The sequence below is a fragment of the Crinia signifera genome, chromosome 2, assembly GCF_055691185.1.
Source record: "Crinia signifera chromosome 2, ASM5569118v1, whole genome shotgun sequence".
Taxonomy (NCBI): Eukaryota; Metazoa; Chordata; class Amphibia; order Anura; family Myobatrachidae; genus Crinia; species Crinia signifera.
This window is the reverse complement of record NC_139218.1, coordinates 220,256,084-220,277,785: the sequence shown is the minus strand read 5'-3', so window position 1 is coordinate 220,277,785 and position 21,702 is coordinate 220,256,084. Positions and strand designations below refer to the sequence as shown.

The 21,702-nt window shown below is 44.5% G+C and overlaps 1 protein-coding gene across 2 annotated transcripts in view; it reads left to right on the top strand.

Annotated features, from left to right (window-relative positions):
* The window catches only part of MED13 (mediator complex subunit 13), a 105,931-nt gene that overhangs the window by 57,795 nt on the left and 26,434 nt on the right, over positions 1-21,702 (top strand). The window contains exons 10-16 of one of the 2 annotated variants that reach the window (XM_083173754.1): positions 192-402; positions 2,617-2,701; positions 5,802-5,842; positions 5,987-6,071; positions 7,046-7,248; positions 13,470-13,666; positions 14,645-15,570. In XM_083173754.1, coding sequence (XP_083029880.1) covers positions 192-402; positions 2,617-2,701; positions 5,802-5,842; positions 5,987-6,071; positions 7,046-7,248; positions 13,470-13,666; positions 14,645-15,570 — 1,748 coding nt within the window. Of the gene's footprint in view, positions 1-191; positions 403-2,616; positions 2,702-5,720; positions 5,843-5,986; positions 6,072-7,045; positions 7,249-13,469; positions 13,667-14,644; positions 15,571-21,702 lie in introns of both variants that reach the window. The other variant, XM_083173753.1, reaches the window with a different exon arrangement.

Genomic DNA, 21,702 nt, shown 5'->3' with positions numbered 1-21,702 from the left:
ATGTATATTCTGTTTGGTTGCATGGCATTATAGATTGAAGACTGTATTTGTGCTAGAGCAGGGACTGATGGAAGAGAACTACATATTTTCTGGAATGTGTACACTATATAACTGAATACTAATAAAGTATAAAAGTTCCAAATACAATGTTTTTTTTCTCCTATGATCTATCATGCCTTTTTCCTGTACAGGTTAATGGTGCGATGTAAAAAACCTTTAAAGATTGCTGAAGAATTGCTCCACAAGTATCGAAGTAGAAACCAATACATCCCAACAGCAATACTAGATGCCGATCAAGAGCCAGATCCTTATGCTTTTGTTGATGGAGATGTGGAATTTGTGTTTTCGGATGCCAAAAAGGAACGACCGGCCATTGAAAGAGAAGTGGGGAAAAAACACAAGGTTTGGAAACTTAGCGTTTTATTTATATATTTTTTTTATTTTATAAGAAATGGCTCAGTGAAGGCTGCAAAAATATTTTGCCTCTTGAGTACTCATATTAATGTTTAACATTATGGATTCAAATATTTACTATTCAGAAAGTCTTAATGCATAATTGTGTGATGTTCTATTAGGGGGAAAAAAACAAAACTCGAGTTTAAGCAAATAAGACTCATAATCACAATCTTATAACCTATGCATAACTAAAACATGGGACAGGATATTCTCTTTAGAGGTTACTTAATTGATTGCACTCAATCCATTTTGTAGCCAATTTTAAATATAATTTGCACCTGTATTTGGTCTTACTGATTTGAGGAGTGATAATGTAGTTAGTTTTTTTCGACTCTAGTATTCAATTGCAGACATTTTTCGCCTTTTTTCCCCACTTGTATTTAAAGTTGTATTAGTGAGCAATAATTCACTGATCCACATGCTGTTTTTTTTTTTTTTTGGACTAACCAAAAAGGTACTTTAATGCAATAGTTTGAATCTAAATTCGACCAAAAAATTGTTAAAACTGATGTTTTTTCTAACTAATTGAAAAATCACACCTAATTGAATAGCCCCTGATTTAGAAGCACAAAGTATGTTGCGCTGTGTTCAACAGGTGTAAAATGTGTAGTTTAGGTTGTTAGGGGTGCATCCAAACTGAAATCTAAATGCCGGTGTAAAAATAAAGCTGTCCAGCATTTGTAGGCTACATGCAAAAGTTGCCCATATTTACCTTGCATGCAAGAATAAATGTTCTTGCACCTCTAGCATTGCACTATGGTTTGTCCCGGTGCAAAAAAAAATTGTGTTAATTGCTTTATTTCCAGCTCAGTTCATTTCCGTATAATATAGTCCTAGAATTTGACAGCAAATAAGGGACTTTTGGCCTTACTAATGACTACTCACTAAAAGGGCAATCTAGAGTTGAATTAGGGGTTTGTTAGAGTATTAGGGTCAGAGTTTAGATTTAAGGAATGGAGTGTTAATAGGATTAATTTGTTTTTGCTATATATGGGTATATGGGTTTTAATGTATTTATTTATATAGTGCACTTTATCCAATAGGAATCAATGTGCTTTATGGCGAAAGTTATGGTATTAATATTCGGTTTAAGGGTGAGGTTTAGGTTATTGATGTTAGGATTAAAAGTAAGACTATTACTGTTAGAGTGTATGTCACATAGGTCCAGCTAGAGTGTCCATTGTTGAGAGCAGAAGCTGTAGTTAAAGATACTTAAAGATGTGGTGGTTCCTTGCAATGCACAAGCAGAGTGCTGAGCTACACTATTTAGGCAAAAGTGATTGGACACTTACAGAAAATAGATCAATGCTATTTTATTGACGTCAGTACTTTGTAGGTCCATTACATGCATGATCACTGCAGAGCCTTTTCTTGGCATACTGTCCATGAGTGCCTTGTCAACAGCAGCTGGTATGTTTTGCCATTCTGTCTTAAGTATAGCGTCCAACTGCGAAGTTTGCCTACAATGCACCTGTCCATCCGGGTTATTGAATTTTGTGTTTACCAGTTGTAATTTGCTAGACCTAGTTTAATGTTAGTAAATATGATATGTAGACTTCCATAGGAGACTGCTTTGGGAAGTCAACATGGATGCGGTGTGTGCACTAGTGGATGCAGCACAATATTGTGTGTCTTTTTCTCAATCCATTGGTGAACACTGGATACCCACTAAATGTACCCTTTAGCTTTAAAATGTACAGTATATACTTGAGTATGTCGACCCGAATATAAGCCGAGGCACCTAATTTTACAACAAACTGGGAAAACGTATTGACTCAAGTGGGACCCTCACTCGAGTATAAGCCGAGGAGGGGGCTTTTTCAGCATAAAAAATGTTCTGAAAAAGTAGGCATATACTAGAGTATATACGGTAAGTTATTTTTCTGTAGCTCTTTTTCTCCTCTTCTCTCTCTCTCTCTCTCTCTCTCTCTCTCTCTCTCTCTCTCTCTCTCTCTCTCTCTCTCTCTCTCTCTCTCTCTCTCTCTCTCTCTCTCTCTCATAGAGTGGGCGAGATTTTCTATAAGTACCCAAATTATTGCAGACTTTTATAGTTTCGTTTGTAGTGTTCACCAGAATATTTTGACAAAAAACACTTAATGTAAGTACAAAAATCTTCTTAATGTTGCTTTTTGAGTAAACCTGATTTTATTTACTTTCTAGGCAGAAGATGGGATATCTGGTGGTGAGGTGCTAACACAAGAAGGTGAAGATGCTATGTCATTGTTCAGTCCATCAGTTAAACAAGGTGAGAAGTTAAAAACTATTGCTAACCTTTGTGTACAATGAATTTATTTGTTTGATTTGCATATTCAAAGAAGGTATGTATACTTGTCATGCTCCCCCTTTCAGTGTCCATTCATTTTATCACATGTTAATAAAAAAATCTTGTTGTTAGAAACTTTGTTTCTCCTTTTTATCCTTGGGACACCGGAGTTACATTGGCATATAGACAGTGGTGTGTGGAGCCTGGCAGTTTGAATCCTAGATGATTTGATCTAGACTTCTCCCTTTTTAAACCCCACCGAACTTCATTTTTGTGTAAGCACTTATTGCAGCTAGAAATCTATTAAAGTTTGGACGCCTGGGGGATTGGGGGCAAGACTTGCTATCTGTGCTTGCTCAAAGACTGTGCTGCGTCTCCTCAGTGACTGAGAGGCTACCATTGGATGCTAAAGGCACCCATCCACTATCACATGTGGTACCTGTCATGCAATACCCTGCTATCTCACCTAGCAGCTGCCAGGAGGCACGATTGCATAAGATACATTGTATGCCATCCTTTTGCATTCAATGTATCTTATTCGAGCCTAGCAGGGGCTACGACAAATGTTCACGGAAGCCTGAAGGATCTGCAACTGGGATGTGAGGCAAATGGGAACGTGCCTCACATCGCAATAGCAGGTAAATTAAGGGTACTTGTTTAGTTTCACGGCGGCCGATATATCTGATGAGATATTGGCCAATATATCAGCAGATCCAATGCGATTTTTTTTTTTTTTTTTAACTTGTTCATAACCCCACTATCCACTACGCATGGAGTTTATTTTATATAGTGTGGCGAGCGCAGTAATCCGCTGCGCTCACCGCACTATATAAAATCAACTCCATGCGTAGTGGATAGTGGGGCTATGAACAGGTAAAAAAATCACATTGGATCGGCCGATGTCGCATCCGACATATCGGCCGCCGTGAAACTAAACAAGTACCAAATTAAGTAATGTGTAACTTTTATGTAATCCATTGCATCAATATGTCAGAACTGCATAAAGTGGATAGCTTTAGCCTGCCTTTTAGCCCTCGTGTGGAGAGAGGTTAACCCTCTCCTCCACAGCATGCTTCTGCTTGCCCAGCAGCAGCAGCAACAACATGTAGACATTGTTGCTAGCCGCTGCTGCTCCGCTTTTTTCCACTCCTATAAATTGTTGGTCTGTGAGTTTTATATTGGAAGGAGTACCTGATGCAGATGGGATCTGGAAGGTAGGTCAACAATTAATAGGTGGACATGATGAAAAAGGCAGATGCTGGCAAAAGGTCAATATGGCTATAGTCAACGCATGAAAAGGTCACCGTGATTTTTTATTTTTTTTTTACTTTTATTTTTTTACACTTCTATTTCAATTAGGAATGGCAAATTGCTTCACTTGCCAGAGGCTGCACACTAATTGACACTGACACCAAAACAAGTTTAAGAACTAGTTCACCTTAGTTTTTATGTATCCCCCGTTTGTATGTTGTTCTTTTTGGGGTCTATCTAATATACCCCACTGATGCAGATGTTGCTTTAATCCCTCCTGTACTGCTAGACAGCAAGGTACATATTTACCAAGTTGATTAGATTTTTGTTTTGTGAAGTAAAGTGGGGCTTCTGTTTTGGACTGGAGGTTGACAAAATCATTGCTCTAGCCATGGGTTATAAAGGTTCCTCTTTACCCTCATCTCCCTCAGTCCCACCCAAAAATAAATATTTTTTATTATCCAACTTCTCTGAGTGAAGAAGTCACAACAACTGATCTCCCTTGAACCACCCTTCTTTCTTTTTTTTTTTTTCTTCTCTCTTCTCTCAGTTGTTGCTTTGGGTTTCAGGTGGGCTATAAACGGCAATAGTCCAATTCAAATTCTCTAGAATGCAAAGTGCCAGACTCCGTCCACCACATTCTATCTCCATGTTTACATCCATTTTTCCCTATATTGATATTGGAGGAAAGGAATTTATTGCTAAGTACATGGATCCTGTTTTTTTTTTTTTTTGGTCCCCCATCATTTTCAGTGTTGCTCTCAGAAAACCAAATCCTTACCACCTAATATATCTATATCTCCATCCATCCATCCATCGATCGTAGGGGCTCTGCACACACTAAATTAACTGATAATAAATAGTGGAGATTTGGTTCATGAATTGATCAATGCATTTAAGCCTGCAGCCCCCTTCACGGGACCCCACCTTTCTGCAGGTCCTGACACTATCGCTGAAAATGGCTACAATCTACATAGCTATCACATCAATGTTTGTTTCCAGGCATGCTATCAGGTCTGAAGCTCACAGCACACGTGAAGGGGGCTGCAGGCTTAAATGCATTCATCAATTCATGAACCAAATCTCCACTATTTATTATCAGTTAATTTAGTGTGTGCAGAGCCCCTACAATGTCTGTTTAAACAATGTGGTCACAAGCCATAGGGCACCCCAAAACTAGGAAAGATGAGTGCCGATGTTAAGTGTATCTATTATAATATATATATATATATATATATATATATATATCTATATATATCTCTATATCTCAAGAATATATATATATATATATATTTTTTTTAAGTTCCCTTATCTGCAAATGGTGCACTTTTACCTCTGTGCTTTCCATTGAAGACCTCTTGGCGGCGACATGATTATTATTTTTTTACCGTTTAGGTCCAATTTAAAAGAAAAGATGTAGTGATGGGTGCAAAGCTTGCACTACATACTTTATAGCGTGCAGTGGTAGGCAACAGGTGGCCCTCTAAGCTTTCAGCCGTCTACAGCTCCGTCCTGCTTTATTGTTGGATTTGGTTGTTCTAGTTTGTGCTACTTAATTAAAATGTCCATTTAGGCTATTGATAGGTTCTCTTTCTTTTAATTGTATTTTTTCAGAGACTAAGGGTAATGTCACCCTTCTAAACATTAGAGCAATAGGGCCACCTGTGCGGCCCCTGAAACTTATCAGGTTGCCTATCACTGATTTTAGCTAAAGTAGATGTTCTCTTGATCGTTAATTATTTATTTGCAGATCCTCAGCGATCATCTGCTCATGCCCGTACAGCATCAACTAGTCTCTTTCATGAAACAGACCTTGTGGTTTCTTACACAGATCTGGACAACCTTTTCAACTCTGATGAAGATGATCTCACGGTGAGTTTCTCCTATACTGCATGTGTATACACCTTTCTTTTTGCACTTTTTGTTTCCAGTGCTATATACTGGTAAAGCCTTTTTTTTTATTTTTTCATTATTAGTTTGAAATATTTTTTTTTTTTCTTTTTATATTCTTTGTAGCCTGGATCAAAGAGGCCCCATAACACCGATGACAAGAACAGTAAAGACTCAAAATCTGGAAACTTGGACCCTCTCTCCTGCATAAGTAATTGGGTTTTCTCGTTCAATGTAGTGTTTTAATCCGTGTTTTTGTCTCCCACACAGTGTTCATTAGAGCCTCTAGAACAGGCATTCCCATCCATGGTCCTCAAGGCACACCAACAGCGCAGGGTTTTCTAGATATCCATGCTTGAGCACAGGTGACTTAATTAGTATCTGAGGGATTCTGATTAATCCATCTGTGCTGAAGCCTGGTTATCACTAAAACCTGCACTGTTGGTGTGCCTTGAGGGCCGTGGTTGGGAATGCCTGTTCTAGAAGAACTCATTGTCATTTATTTTGATTTAAAGCTATTGATTCAATTAAGTAGCGCCGACAAGTTATCGGCACAATTGGGGAATAAGAGGTATGATACATCTATGTACAGTGTGCCTGGCTTTTCCCCCAGGTTTTGAGCAACAGAGAGCAGTTTAGCAGACTCTTTTGTGAGTTGAAATGTGCTGGTGACTGGTTCTGGCCACTGACCTGTGACAGGGTTTCCGTCCTCCCCATCTGCCACTCCCGGCTCCCCCTCCCAGCCGGTGACTCCTGCGATGCTGCCGCCCATGTCCGCCCTGCCCTGCCTGACCAATCTGCGGGGGGGCGCGTCCCAGGGCTCCCGCCCATTTTTAAAAACTGAGTCCTTGGTCAGGGGTCATGTGAAACCTGGGACTATGTCTCCAGCCGGGCACAGCGGGGGAGCCGGCAACAGAGTGCATGGCTCCGGCCCCCTGTGATATTCTGGCGCCCGGAGAGCGGGCTCTGCCGCTGATCCCATTATTCAGTGAGGAATTCACTGCAACATCCTATACCTCCAGTAAAGCTTGTGTGAAGGTGCTTATTAATGAAGTAATGCGTGTACTGTAATTTAACCACAATGCACTGAACAATTTCCCTGCAATTTGTTCAAACAAATACCAAAGTTTTTAATAAAAGTGTATTTGTACAATATATGCAAATATCATTCTGTGTATTCTGTAGGTACAGTTGATCTTCATAAAATGTATCCCACACCGCCATCTCTGGAACAGCACTTCATGGGATTTTCTCCTATGAATATGAACAACAAAGATTATGGCAATATGGACACAACACCAGGTGGCACAACACTTGACGGAATAACTGCCCAGTTCAAAATAGAAATTGATGAAGGATTCTGTAGCCCAAAACGTTCTGAAATCAAGGTAAATTCACACTGTGGCTGGTTTTTCCAATTTAAATGTATTACCAGTCTTTAAGAAGAACTAGCTTGGTCTTATTTGCAGGTGTCAGTATTTTCTATTAAGAGGCATTCCTCCTTTATTAATATGCTTAAAATAGCTCGCAATAGCATCGGTTGGGGAATCGTTTTATTTAGAAAATAAAAAAATGTAAGTAAAATCATTATACTTTTTTAAAAGGGTGACTTTTACAGCTGTTTATATATAAATGTATTGTATCTTACAAATTTTCTTGTATACATGCTTTAGGCCACAGATATGTTGTACAGGAGGAGACTGGGAACCAACTAATTGACTTTTTTTCACAGCAGTTCAGGCTCCTCCTTCTCCCCTATATACCACCTGCAGGCCAACAGTTTTAGTTTGGGTGAGCCGGAGTGGGTATTGCATTAGGGGGGCTGTCTAAGCAGCCTTTCATTTTATTTTTCTAGAGTGAGCAGTGCTAGGCTTTCCACAGGTTGCCTGTACTGCTGCTCCGGTTATGAACTTAAGAATCGTCGAAAAGCCCCCTGCAGGCCGGGTGCTACAAGCGGGCAGGTATAGGCTGCTCCTGGCTTGCGGGCTGCTTCATTGTTCTGGCTGGCTCTGCTTTTAAGGGAGACCAAGGGCGGCAGTGAGTGTCAAAGTTGCCTACGCCCCCACTAGACCACCAAGGAAGCCGGAAGCAAAGCTCTTCTACAGAGATGGTCATTGTCAGCAGGGTGCGACCGGCTGTCCTTGTTATCTCCTCCCCCACCATGTTTTTGCTTTCCTTCTTTGCAGGCTTCTCACCATAGGGTAGTTCCTCTTCTCTCTACCATCCCTCAGATTTTCTGTGCTTGCCTAATCTAGCCTCTGGGTGGGATCCTGATTCCCTGTATACCTCACCACCCGCGGTCACGTTATACACACAGCTCTTTCCTACCGATTGGAGTTTGGATTGTTGAGCAATTTCTGACCATTATTAACTACACTGAATTTTTCTTTTTGCCAGTAAAAAAATTACATTGATCATTGTTCTGTCTTACTGATTACTCGTTTCTGTGTAGATAGATATTTGTGGTGTTTCACAGATATGTTGGCCAAAGCTTCCAGCAAGCAACCAGCTTGGACTTCTTCCTTCGCAGGTAATTTTGCAGTTGGTTAATAGAGTTTAGCTCCCACTGCTAGTGTCTCTACAGGAGCCCATTCCGTTTCTGTTAATACTGTCTTAGGTTGACCAGCAGCTGACCGTTATTAGACCATTGTGAATGTGGTCCTTCTCACATTCCATTCAGGGTATGGTGCTTGTGTCTACCGGTCTCAAGTGAATGTAATGATCCTTATTTTAAGGTAGTTAAATTTCATCGAAGATGTGGAGCAATCCCCTAATGACCTGTGCACATATTGTTTAGGTATTTCATTGGAAACCCTCCATGTTCAGACGATTGAGGTTATCGTTAATGATCTGCAGGAGCATGCATCGTTAATGATATAGTGGGTACAAACTGAACGTTGTGCACAATTGATATTATCGTGCATATCGTTAACTAAAGTAGTTTAGTGTGTATCCACGTTTAGTTTAGGGCTCAGACACCAGAAAAGGGTTTCTGTAGAATTTCCTTCTTTGGTGCAACTTGAGGACCTTCGAGTGGAGGATTGAGTTATTTTATCCACTTCTTGCTGCTGACTAGGCTAAATGGGAGACTCCTTCCCAGGTGACGCTCACATTGCCCACTTAGTTTAAAAAAAAAAAAAAAAAAACTACCTATACCAAACACTGCATCAGTTAAGGAGCCGAGCTAATTCTCATGTGGAAGTTATCACCCCTCCAGCCCTGGCATCTGTCCGGCTAATGCTTTTGGTTGGGCATTCGCTCTTGATGATGGTCTTGCGTCTGGCACCTACAGAATTCAGTTATTGTCTTTTCTGGAACATATTAAAGAGGTGGCTTTTTATCTGGGTGAGTCATGTATTTTGACATCTCAGGTTTCAGCTTCCTCCATGTCTGCTTGGTTTTGTTCCTAACACTCTAATAATGGATTCTGGGGACATGTTTTGTAGTCAAGATTTGGACAAGATTAGAGCTGCTATGGCCGCATCAAAGACTGCCCTCCTTCCATCTGCGGCAGCTCCAAGTTCAGGAATGTCATTTTCTGTCCTTTCATTTTCAGGGGCAAAGCCAAGGGAGAGTTTTCTAGGTTCCAGGGCTACACTGCGGACCTGGTTTACCAGATGCTCAGCTACTAAGCTTGCTAACAAGCTTGTTGTATTATGGGACAGGCCTTCACCTGGTTGTATTTAAAACCTGTTTCTGCACAATAAATGTCTGAGTATGAGGTGTTGTCTCCAAAGGCAATGCTCTAACCTTTCATGAATATCTTCCAGAAGATTTATCCACATGCCTTCTAGTGGATACAGGAAAAAGCTAAAGCACTGTAGCAGTTTTATACATGCCATACTAGCCTCCAGGGTAGTTTTTTTTCTGGTTCTCCTCAGAGGGGATCTGGCTTCTATGCCAACGAAGCCAAATGTTTTTTTTTCTAACCAATCCTCAATGTGATGGTTCCCAAGTTTCACATGGAGTCTCTGCAATTTACCATACTGGCTCTGGAGCCAGGAGAGTTTTGTGGCCTCTCTGCGTATCCTTGATGCAGATTTGCAACTTTCCCCTCAAGTAAAGTCACAGGCATTTCTTCAGGGTTTGCGGTCTTTGTCTTCACGAAAGTCAGCTCCTCTTTATTGCAGGAATATCAGAATTCATTCATCTTGGATAAGGACAGCACTCGCTGTGCCATGAAAGGTAAGTTGGCAGAGCGCCATCATCTAGTTCCTTCGGCGCTCTTCATCTATAGCAGGGTATAGGGGAGAAGGAGCCTGAACTGTTGCCGGTAAAAGCTAGTTGGTGCCCAGTCTCCTCCTGCACAGCCTATACCCATTGTCTGAAGCCTGTATCCGATGGATTTTGATGAAAAGGATTTAACAGGTGAACACATCTCCCCTTTTTTTTTTTTTTTCTGGATGTCTGTGTTCTGCAGTAACAATACCAATCCAGGTTATTTAAATGGATATGCAAGTAACTATAATAACTGGTAATGCTTTTGGCTACCTTGTGTAAGTAATATTCATTGGTGTTGAGATGACAGATGCAAAAGCATTTGATGTTTTCTGTAAAATTTCACAATTCCTACTTTTTTCACTATCATTCATATGGGATACTGAGGTCTCAATACATTGGGGAATAGAGGTCATCCGACAAGAGACAGGCACATACATTTCTTAAACCAGGGTGTGCTGGCTCCTCCCCTCTACTTCCCCTTACTAGTCAGCTTTAGAAAATGTGCCCTCATGAGAGGATGCGCACTCCTGGAGCTCCAGAGAGTGTTTCTTCAATTTACTTTGTTATTTTGGGGTTGCTGTTTGGGCTATACAGCTTCCCTGCTTTGAGGGAAGCCGGGGGAAGGGACAGTTGCTGGCCTCTTAGGGTACCAAACTGATCCCTGCTGCAGGTCCACTGACCTGAGAGGGTGTTGTTACCGCGGGCATTACGCTGTAGGGCGCACAGCCTGAAGCTGTCGAGTGTTACCTGGGGTCCCCACAGTGGGGTACCTCGGTTCATGTGCGGCAAGATAGCGGCGGTGTCCCTGCACAGGGGACCGCTCACAGCCCCGCTTACACTGGATGCCAAGAGCTGCCACTGGACCACCAGGGCATGTTCTGATCTGTTAACATGTTTAACACCGGCGCCAGTATAAATATAAGAATAGTCCTGGCGCCATAACATACATTCATAGAAAGAAGTACACGCTCGGTCGAAGTATTTCAACCACGTAGTGGATACATCCTACATCGAACCTTGGGTCAGGGATTTCATTTCACACAGTTGCAAGCTGGTGTTTGAAAAATAGCCCCCCTCACAGGTTGTTCAGGTCAGAACTCCCGGCAGCTGCGGAGGATCGCCGGATTGTCAGACAGGCCGTACAATAGTACAGTCTCGGGTAATTATACCAGTACCGGTTCTAGAAAGGGGCCAGAGATGCCTCTCCAACCTATTCGTAGTACCGAAGCCAGATAGCTCGGTCAGATCTATTTTTTTTTTTTTTTTCCTCTCAATTTAAAGACTTTGAACCCTTATCCTTGTATGTCAAATTCCAGATGGAATCATTGAGAGAGGTAATTGCGGGGTTGGAGGAAAACTAATTCCTGGCATCCATCGATGTGAGAGATGCTTTTCTTGAAGTACCGGTGTGGGGCTCACAACAGGCATACTTACGGTTTGCCATACTGGATGAGCAGTTCCTGTTCAGGCCCTGCCTTTTGGCCTGTATACTGCTCCATACATCTTTACCAAGGTAATGACTGAGATGAGGTTCCTTCTAAGGACCCAGGGGATCATCATGATCTCATACCTGGATGACCTGCTCCATAAGAGGAGTCGGCGACAGTTTAGACCCCACCAGACGTCTGCTGTTCAGAACAGGGATGGATACTAAACGTACCCAAATCGGCTCTGGTTCCGACCTAGCATCTCCAATTCTTGCGGATGATATTGGATACGGTAGAGAGGAGGGTGTTTCTCCAGGACAAGATGTCCGCACTTCAACAGTTGTTGGTGGAAGTGATTACCCAACATTGCAAGAGTCAATTTACCAATGCATCAGGTTGATGGGCAAAATGGTGTTCTCTTTTGAGGCACTTCAGTCGGGAGTTTTCCTATGCCAGGGTGTTCCAAGGGACCTGCTGAGCAAGTGATCTGGGTCACACATCCATGGGCACAGCTTAATTACACCTGTCAGCTCAGAAAACAAACCGTTTTTTACAGTGGTGACTTTACTCTCCAAGTCTCCTTCCGAGACAGATTCGAAATCAAGTCTCCAGGGCTGGGGTGCGGTGACACTTAAAGTGCAGTTTCAAGGGAAATGGTCACCCTGGGAAGCTTAGCTCCATTTAAACAACTGAGAGCGTTATACTACGCTCTACTGCAGGCTCATTCCCTGCTGGAGAATCGGGCGATTCAAGGTCAAGTTGGACAACGCAACGACGGTTGCTTATGTGAACAGTCAAGGAGGGACAAGGAAAGGAGCAGAGCCTGCATGAGAGAGGTAATAAAGATCCTCTCCTGGGCAGAGCTTCATGCAGTGGCAATATCTGCCATCTTCATCCCCAAGGTGGACAACTGGGAAGCCGATTTCCTCAGTGGCCACGACCTTCATCCCGGAGAATGTGGATAGCATTCACAGGTAATTGCGAGCATGGTGGATCTGTGGGCAGCGCCGCAGATAGACCTTATGGCCTCCACAGTCATCAAGAAGGTCAACAAGTATTGCTCAAGAACAAGCGATCCCCAGGCAGCGGATGCTCTGACTACAATGTGGTTTAGTGATTCTTCTAGGAACAGGGGCGGGCAGGGTGCCGCTGCACGGGGGCAGCGTCAAGGGGGCGGACCGGGCCCGCCGACGTCACAGTTCTGGGTAGTCCCGGGCCGCCGACGTCACAAAAGGGGTGGCTCTGCCGTTATGAAAAGGGGCGGGCCCGGCCGTCACCGTCACTGAAGGGGCGGGCCCGGCCGCCCCCGAAGGCTCTGCACTGCCAGGGAAGCACCCGACATCGCTATTTACTGCGGTGTCGGGCTTCCCCAGTACCACCAGAGGAGTTGGAGGCAGGCTGTTTTAGCGGGGCGTTGCCAGAGGGGCAAGGCGCATTTTGCCCTTTAAAAATTACTGAGTGCCTGAGTGCGGTGCTTTGATTTGCAATTACTGTGATCGTGTTCCAATTGTTCTTGCAGGTTGCAAGACAGTGGCTTCAGTACTCTGTACCTTGCAGGTCCGTTGACCTGAGTTGGAGCGTCTGAGTGTTGGTGACTTTTTGCTCCCTACGAATCACATTAGTGATTTTAGAATGTTATAATGTTACAATAACTGGATTAACTAAATTTAGTTTAGTGTGTTGTTGTGGTGTGATGGTGCGAATCTCACCGCATTACTTGTTCACGTTAGTCCTACCTCACATACGTTCTTCCTTCCTTCGGTTACTGTTTCTTAACTGACTAGTAAGGAGAAGTAGAGGGGAGGAGCCAGTACACCCTGGTTGAAGAAATTTATGTGACTGTCGGATGACCTCTATTCCCCAATATACAGCATTGAGACCTCCGTATCCCATATGAACTCTGTGAAAAGGATTTACCGATAGGTATTAACAACATCCTTTTTTTTTTTTCTTTCATGCAGGACTTCTCCTATGTATACAAACTGGAAACCTGTCAAGGGATGGTGGGGTGCTCCATGTTTGCTCCTTTAAGAACTCTGCCTAGCCAATGTATGCCACCTATCAAACTGCCAGATGACTGCATTTACCGTCCCAGTTGGACAGTTGGGAAACTGGACCTTCTTCCACCTGTACCTACAATGCCTTTCATCAAAGATGGGTATGGTTTTTTTTTTTCCATGGTAAACCTTTCAGTGGTGACTGTAAACTTCACGTATACAAATGCTGGAAAGAGTAGTAGATGCAAAAAGGAGCCTGCCGTAAACACATGTATGCCTACAAACACACTAGGGTACTTGTGTATTTTGGCGGCGCGCATCGCATACCATAACGCATGCGATGGTATGCGATGCGATTTCGTTGGTTAGTGTGCGATGGCATACAATTTTCAAATTGTATGCCATTGTACATGGCATACAATGCCATGCGATGCGATTAAACATTGTATAAGCATCCTAATGGGTGCTTATACAATGTTGAGCACCCTAATGGGTGCTTACAATGTTAAATGCACCCCCACGCCATCCCCCCACTATAAACGTGAACCCGAAGCGTGGCGAGCGCAGTCGGTACGCGTCCTACGACCTTTTCATACCCCCACTATCCACGTCGGCGTGGAGTTGAGAATAGAATAGTGTGGCTAGCGCTTCGGGCTCGGTGGCTCGCTGCGCTCGCCACACTATTCTATTCTCAACTCCACGCCGACGTGGATAGTGGGGGTATGAAAAGGTCGTAGGACGCGTACCGCCGCCGCTCGCTGCGCTCGCCACGCTTCGGGTTCACGTTTATAGTGGGGGGTGGCGTGGGGGTGCATATAACATTGTAAGCACCCATTAGGGTGCTTATACGATTTTTCATCGCATAGGGGGTCAAAATCGCGTCGCATCGCATGCCATCTGGTACATGGCATGCGATGCGACGCGTTCATCGCACGATGCTGAAATCGGGCGCCGCCAAAATACACAAGTACCCACACTAGGATTGGTTTCTGTCAGAAGCCAATTAATCTACTAGCGTATACACTTTGCTGAATTGTGGGGGTTTAGCATTGATCTATTGTAGCTTCCTTAATTGGTGACTTATTTGTAATTTACCAAATAACATGTTGTAGTCTGACTATATCCATCTTTTTTCTCAGGAATATTTCTAGTGTCAGCAGTGCAATTGATCAAGAATATGTTCAAAGCTACACGCCACAAACACATACTCCATTTGGAATGTCGAATAGTGCCCCTCCAAGCAATGGGGGAGCAGGCATCCTTCCTTCTCCTGCCACACCTCGCTTTTCTGCTCCCACTCCACGAACCCCAAGAACTCCACGTACACCAAGGGCAGGTGGTGGTCCAGCCAGTGTCCAGGGTTCTGTGAAATATGAGAACTCTGATTTGTACTCTCCAGCATCCACGCCATCAACGTGCCGGCCATTGAACTCAGTAGAACCAGCAACTGTTCCATCGATCCCAGAGGCCCACAGCCTTTATGTCAACCTTATCCTCTCAGAATCTGTGATGAATCTCTTCAAGGATTGCAATTTTGACAGCTGCTGCATCTGTGTATGCAACATGAACATTAAAGGAGCTGATGTTGGCGTGTATATCCCTGATCCGACCCAAGAAGTACAGTACCGTTGTACATGTGGATTTAGTGCAGTGATGAATCGAAAGTTCGGCAACAACTCTGGCTTATTTTTGGAGGACGAGTTGGATATCATTGGCCGACATACAGATTGTGGCAAAGAGGTGGAAAAACGCTTTGATGCCATCAGGGCCGCGGGAACAGATCATGGGATATTAAAGGATCCTGAAAAAATGCCAGATGAGTTGATACTACTCCTACATGATCAATGCACTAATTTATTCTCTCCATTTGGAATGATGGAAGAGGAGCCTATAGCCAAAACCAGCATTGTGAGTTATGCCGCACGTGTTGAAGAACAGGACTGTTGTAATGATTGCTACTTGGCACTGGAGCACGGCCGGCAGTTTATGGATAACATGTCTGGGGGTAAAGTTGATGAAGCACTTGTGAGAAGTTCTTGCTTACACTGTTGGTCTAGAAGAAATGGTGAGTACCTGTAATTGTTTTTTTTTTTTTTTTTTTTTTTTTTTATTATATATTGGCTAGAGGGTCTCCTGTGAATAGAGTCTAAAAGGTCATAGACTTCTGTGATTTAATATTACAAGACTGTAGATTGGGGGGGGGGGGGGGGTGGGTGTGTCAATTGATACTTCTTCGACATTTAAGGAACTTATTTTAGTTCCTTAAAATTAATGGGGATTTTACGATCTTGACTTTGTTTTGCCACACACCCTGACGTTCTCTTCCTTTCACTGTAGGTATAATGTTTTTTTGGGAGGGGGTTTGTATTTTTATGTACCTTTGTTATTAGTAAGGATTGGGTTAACACTGCGCTCTCCTTCTGAACCAAACTGAGCTCCAACCCAGTGATTCATATGTAATATAGGATATATATTGCAAGAGTGATGTAAATATGACAGCAATGAATTATGTGCAAGAAACGAGGTGCGTTTATTGCTGCGATGTACACCATATATGACAACTGTGATACACTGGAACAATGTTGCACAAGTATTCAAATAGGGGACTGGTGGGTGGGGGAGGGGGGTGGAGGGGAGTAAGTTTGGTACCAGGCTTGCCCGGGGCAGTGTGGGCAGCTTGGTGGAGCAAGTCTGACAGTTCCGTTTGCCGTATTAAATCTGTGCAAATGATGAAAAGTACATTGGGGCGTCTGTGAAGAGAAACACACACGGGGGTGATGCAGGGGGCTGGCGTCCCGTCCCCCCGCAGTGCACCGCTCACCTGTGTCTGAAGCCTGTGTGAGAACGGTCCCACGTAGTCTGTGTGCCTATGTCTCCCGCCCTGACTCAGACAGCTGTGCTCTGAGCCCGGCTCTGCGGTCTGTCTGATGCGCGACTACCTGGTAACGGCGCCTAGTCAGCACAGTACCCGGTGTCGCTGCAGCAGTGGGTTAGCCGCAGGCTCAACTCCCAGCCGGGAGGAGACTCGATGGAATGGTTATGGGAGTGAGGGGTGCATAATGCTGGTATGTCCTGTGTCGTAACCAACGCGTTTCAACCGGGCACCCACTGGAGTGATGCCTGGTGATCCCTGGGTCACCTGCAGAAAGCAGCCACTCTCCCTCCTTGAGTTATGAAATAGCCGCGCTGCCATGCTCCGATACAGCGGCAGTCGGAAGAGTTGTCCACCACTCTGTGGGCTGCTGCTATTACCACGAGCCACTCTGCCTGGGTAGATCTGCTTCCTGGCAAATCTGGTCGCCAGGAAGCAAAATCTGGTCGCCCTGACGACCGGGGTTTGTCGAGCCCTGGTTTAGGGTGTACTGGTCCCCCATTTTGCTCTGATTCTACCCCACTGGCTAGTTAAGCATTACCACACTGCAGTAGTCGCTGACACATAGAATGTATACTGATTTCTGCATACTGTGTATATTTACAGTTTGATTGAAGTGTGTGTGTTTGTGCTACTGTGGGGTTTTTAGGTGCAGCCTCATCCAAGAAATTAACCTGCATGGTGTCACTCCTCAGGCTTCAAAGGGTAAATGTGATACCTTACCTAGACGATCTGCTCAAGGCAGGTTCGGAGGAGGCCTTGAGGAGTGCCCTCAATCTGACCATGCAGCTTCTAAGAGACCACGGATGGATTTTGAATATTCCAATATCCTCTTTGATCCCGACCCAAAGAATGGTGTTCCTGGGCATGATTCTGGACACGACGGAACTAAAGGTTTTCCTGCCTGTGGAAAAAGCCATGGCTCTACAGCAGGTGGTGAGAGAGAGGTCCTAAAGAACACTCTGGTTCAAGTTCATCTCAGGTAGTTGGGCAAAATGGTGGCTGCGTTCAAAGCTATCCAGTTTGGCTGATTCCATTCTAGAATCTTCCAGCTGGATATTCCGACAAAGTGGTCGGGGTCTCCCCTGCAGATGCACAGGAAGATTTGCCTCGCAGCACGGACCAAACTCTCTACAGTGGTGGCTAGCTTCGCCCAATCTATTGGCGGGTCGGTGTTTCCAGATCCAGGACTGGATACTGTTAACCACGGACGCCAGTCTGAGAGGTTGGGGAGCTGTGACGTAGGGAGTCGTTCTCCAAGGTCGCTGGTCTCCACTGGAATCCAGGTTGCACATCAACAAACGGGAGTTAAGGACAGTTCACTATGCTCTGTTACAGGCGTCTCCGAAGTTACAGGGCAAGGCGGTGCAAGTCCAGTCGGACAACGCAATTTGTGTATATCAACCGTCAAGGAGGGACGAAGAGCATGCCTTGCATGAGAGAAACAACCAAGATATTCTCCTGGGCAGAGCACCATGTCAAATCCCTGTCTGCAATCTTCATACTGGGAGTCGACAACTGGGAGGCGGACTTCCTAAGTCTTCACGACCTCCATCCCGGGGAGTGGGGACTTCACCCTCAAGTGTTCAGTGCCATTGTGGACCTTTGGGGGCTCCCTCAGATCAACCTTATGGCCTCGTGGCTGAATCACAAGGTGGACAGGTACTGTGCACGGACCAGGGATCCAGGGGCAGTAGCTGTGGATGCCCTGACTTGGTCATGGGATTTTCGGCTAGTGTACCTGTTCCCACCGCTCCCGTTACTGGCGCGGGTGCCGAAACGGATTCGGCTTCAAAGGGCAGAAGCCATCCTGGTGGCACCAGACTGGCCTCGACAGGCCTGGTACGGTGACATTCAGGCCATGCAAGTGGAACGCCCGTGGTGTCTACCTCTAAGAAAAGACCCTACTCCTCAAGGGGCCGTTTGTCTATCAGGACTTACAGCGGCTACTTTTAATGGCCTGGAGGTTGAGCGGCAGATCTTAGGCCATAAGGGCCTACAACCCTCAATCATTGCAACCAGGACTAAAGCCAGGAAGCCAGTTACTTCTTCACACTACCATGTAATATGGCGGAAATACGTGGCATGGTGTGAAAAGAATGCCTTGCCACCAGCAGTATTTTATCTGAACAATCTGTTAAGATTTCTTCAGGCTGGCTTGGAGCTGGGACTTAGATTGGGTTCCTTTTTTAAAGGTCCATATCTCGGCTCTGTCTGTGTTTTTTCAAAAGAAACTGGCGGCCTTGCCGGAGGTTCAAACCTTTTTACAAGAGGTTCTGCGGATTCAGCCCCTTTTGTACCGCCTACTGCGCCTTGGGACTTGGACGTGGTTCTAAACATTCTGAAGTCCTCTTGGTTTGTTCCTTTGGAATAATCTGAGTTGAAACATCTTACTTGAAAGACTGTTGTTCTGCTGGCCTTGGCTTCAGTCAGGTGGGTGTCTGAACTTGGCGCGTTGTCGTGTAGAAGCCCTTAACTGGTGTTTTATGAGGATCGGGCAGAGCTCAGGACAAGGCCACACTTCCTGCCAAAGGTTGTGTCGGCATTCCACCTCAACCAACCAATTGTTGTTGTTCCTTCCAGCGCGGCACATCCGGATATACCTCTAAGGGTGTATGTTAAGCGCACAGCCAGAATCCGTAAGACCAAAAGTCTTTGTGCTTTACGATGCGCAGAAGAAGGGCTCTCCTGCTTCTACGCGGACCATTGCACATTGGATTCGAAGTACGATTCAACAGGCATATGCAAAGGCTGGTTTGTCTCTTTCACCATCGTTGAAGGCCCATTCATTCAGATCCGTAGGGACTTCTTGGGCTGCTGCCCGGGGAGTCTCAGCCCTGCACCTTGGTCAGGTCATCACACATTTGTGAGATTTTACAGATTTGACACTCTGGCCAGGGAGGATTCCCAGTTCGAACAAGCGGTTCTACAGCAGACTCCGCACATTCCCGCCCGTTCTGGTAGCTTTGGGACCTCCCCATAGTATTCAACCCAGTATCCCATTGGACGGTAGAGAAAATAGGATTTTGGGTACCTACCGGTAAATCCTTTTCTCGTAGTCCATATGGGATACTGGGAGCCCGCATCTGTGCGGCATTCCTGCTGTAAGACACTAGGACCTTTTTCAACAGTTATTGGTGAACTCAGAAGTTATGATTCACCTCTTTTCTTATTTTTTTGTTGGTTTGGGTGTGCTGTGAGAATCTCACCATATTATTTTTTCACATACCTCCTCACATAGCTCTCCTTCGGCACAGTTTTTCATCAACTGACTAGTGGAGGGAGATAGAGGGGAGGAGCCAGTGCACCCACACTGATCTCTATCACCATAGTATTCAACCCAGTATCCCATATGGACTACGAGAAAAGGATTTACCGGTAGGTACCCTAAATCCTATTTTTGAAATTAGAGAGGTCGCTAAAAGACCTAAATTCATCCATCAGGCTAGGGAGGGAAATCACAGGATTCGTAATTGTGGCGAAGAGATCATCCGCGAACAATGCAAGTTTGTATTCGTGCCCAGATAGGTTGAACACGAATATTAGTGGGATCTCTCTAATTGCCCTGGCCAGAGCTTCTATACAAAGAATAAAAATTAAGGGGGACAGCGGGCATCCTTGCCGAGTACCATTGCTGATAATAAAATGGCCTGATAACGAGCCGTTAATCCTAATTCTGGCAGAAGGGGAGGCGTATAGGGCTAAGATGCATTGTAGGCATATTGGACCTAGGCCCAAATGGTTAAGTATACCCTTCACAAAACCCCAGTCAATTCTGTCAAATGCCTTCTTGGCACCTGTAGATAGGAGAATTCCTGAGGTATCAGCAGAGGAGAGATGATGTATCAGACTTATTATCTTGGAAGTGTTATCTTTGGCCTCCCGACCTGGGACGAATCCCACCTGGTCACTGTGGATGGCAGGAATTGCTTTAGTCTATTTAATAGAAGTTTAGCATAAAGCTTCACTTCAATATTAAGAAGGGAAATGGGGCGATAACTAGGGCATATGGAGGGATCTTTCGGCAGGGCCATAATGTGCTCCTCTAGGGATTGGGATGAGAGAGGGTGGTCATTTGAAACTGTACTCTACAGGCCCGTAAGCGTAGGGGGATTAATTTATCCTTGAAAGCTTTGTAATCAGAAATAATAAAACCATCTGGGTCTGGGCTCTTTCCAGAGGGGGTTGTTTTAATCGCCTCCTCCAATTCTGCTGCGGAGAAGGGCTTCAAGATTATCCCTGATCTTAGCTGTTAATACAGAGATCCCAATTTTTGCTAGATAGGACTCTATATGACTGTTTCTCTTCCGCGATTGCAAAGGCTGTTGGCGAGGGCAAATTCTATAAAGAAGAGTAGTATGAGCAGAAAGCTGATGCGATTGACTCTGTGTCATGTACTTTTCGCTCTTGAGTAACTTTAATGGATGAGATGAAGGAAAGGGCCCTCTGGGTGCAAAGTGCTCTAGCAAGCATTTTACCTGGCTTGTTCCCCCAACGATAAAATCGATTTAAGGCATTTTCTATATGCCAGTTTCACTTTTTCTAATAGTAATTTATTAAGAGCTGATCTGGTGGCAGTGAGTTCCACAAATGCGGCAGAGGAAAGGGAAGCCTTATGTGTGGTTTCCAACAAATGAATTTTTTGGAGATCTGACCTTGCCTTTTTGTTTTTTTCAAGTATGAACCCAGTTGGATAAATTTCCTACGTACAACACATTTATGGGCCTCCCAGACTGTCAAATCAGAGACACCAGGGGTGACTTTGTGGTCTATATACAGATCTAATGTGTCTTCCAATTGAGATTTACAATAAGGGTCAAAGAGGATGGACTCGTTGAATCTCCAAGTGCAGTGTTTTGGCGTCATAGTGCCTAAAAAAGAAATATCTAGGAGAACAGGAGCATGGTCGGACCAGGTCATGGGGCCAATGGAAGTGTCTTGAACCAAATGTAGGCAGCTATGACCTAGGAGAAAGTAATCTTATCTGGAGTAAGATTTGTGCCCTATTGTAAAGTGCAACAGAATCTGCTGCGCTATATAAGAAACTGTAAATAAATGTTGAACCAAGTAATACGTAAAGTCTCGGTCAGTGGGATGACCTATTCGCCACACATCGGACAGCTGGTAAGTGTGGAGCAAGTGTCTCATCCCCCATAGATCGGGAACCCATGGTGGTAGCGGGAGGTGGGGCAGTATCCTGAAGGGGTCTAAGGCCCAACTGAAATCATCGCCTATTATTAAGATCCCCTGCTTAATTAAGTGACTCAACCGCATCTAGGACCTTCCCAAGAAAAGGTTTGGGGCATAGACCATTGACAATTGTAA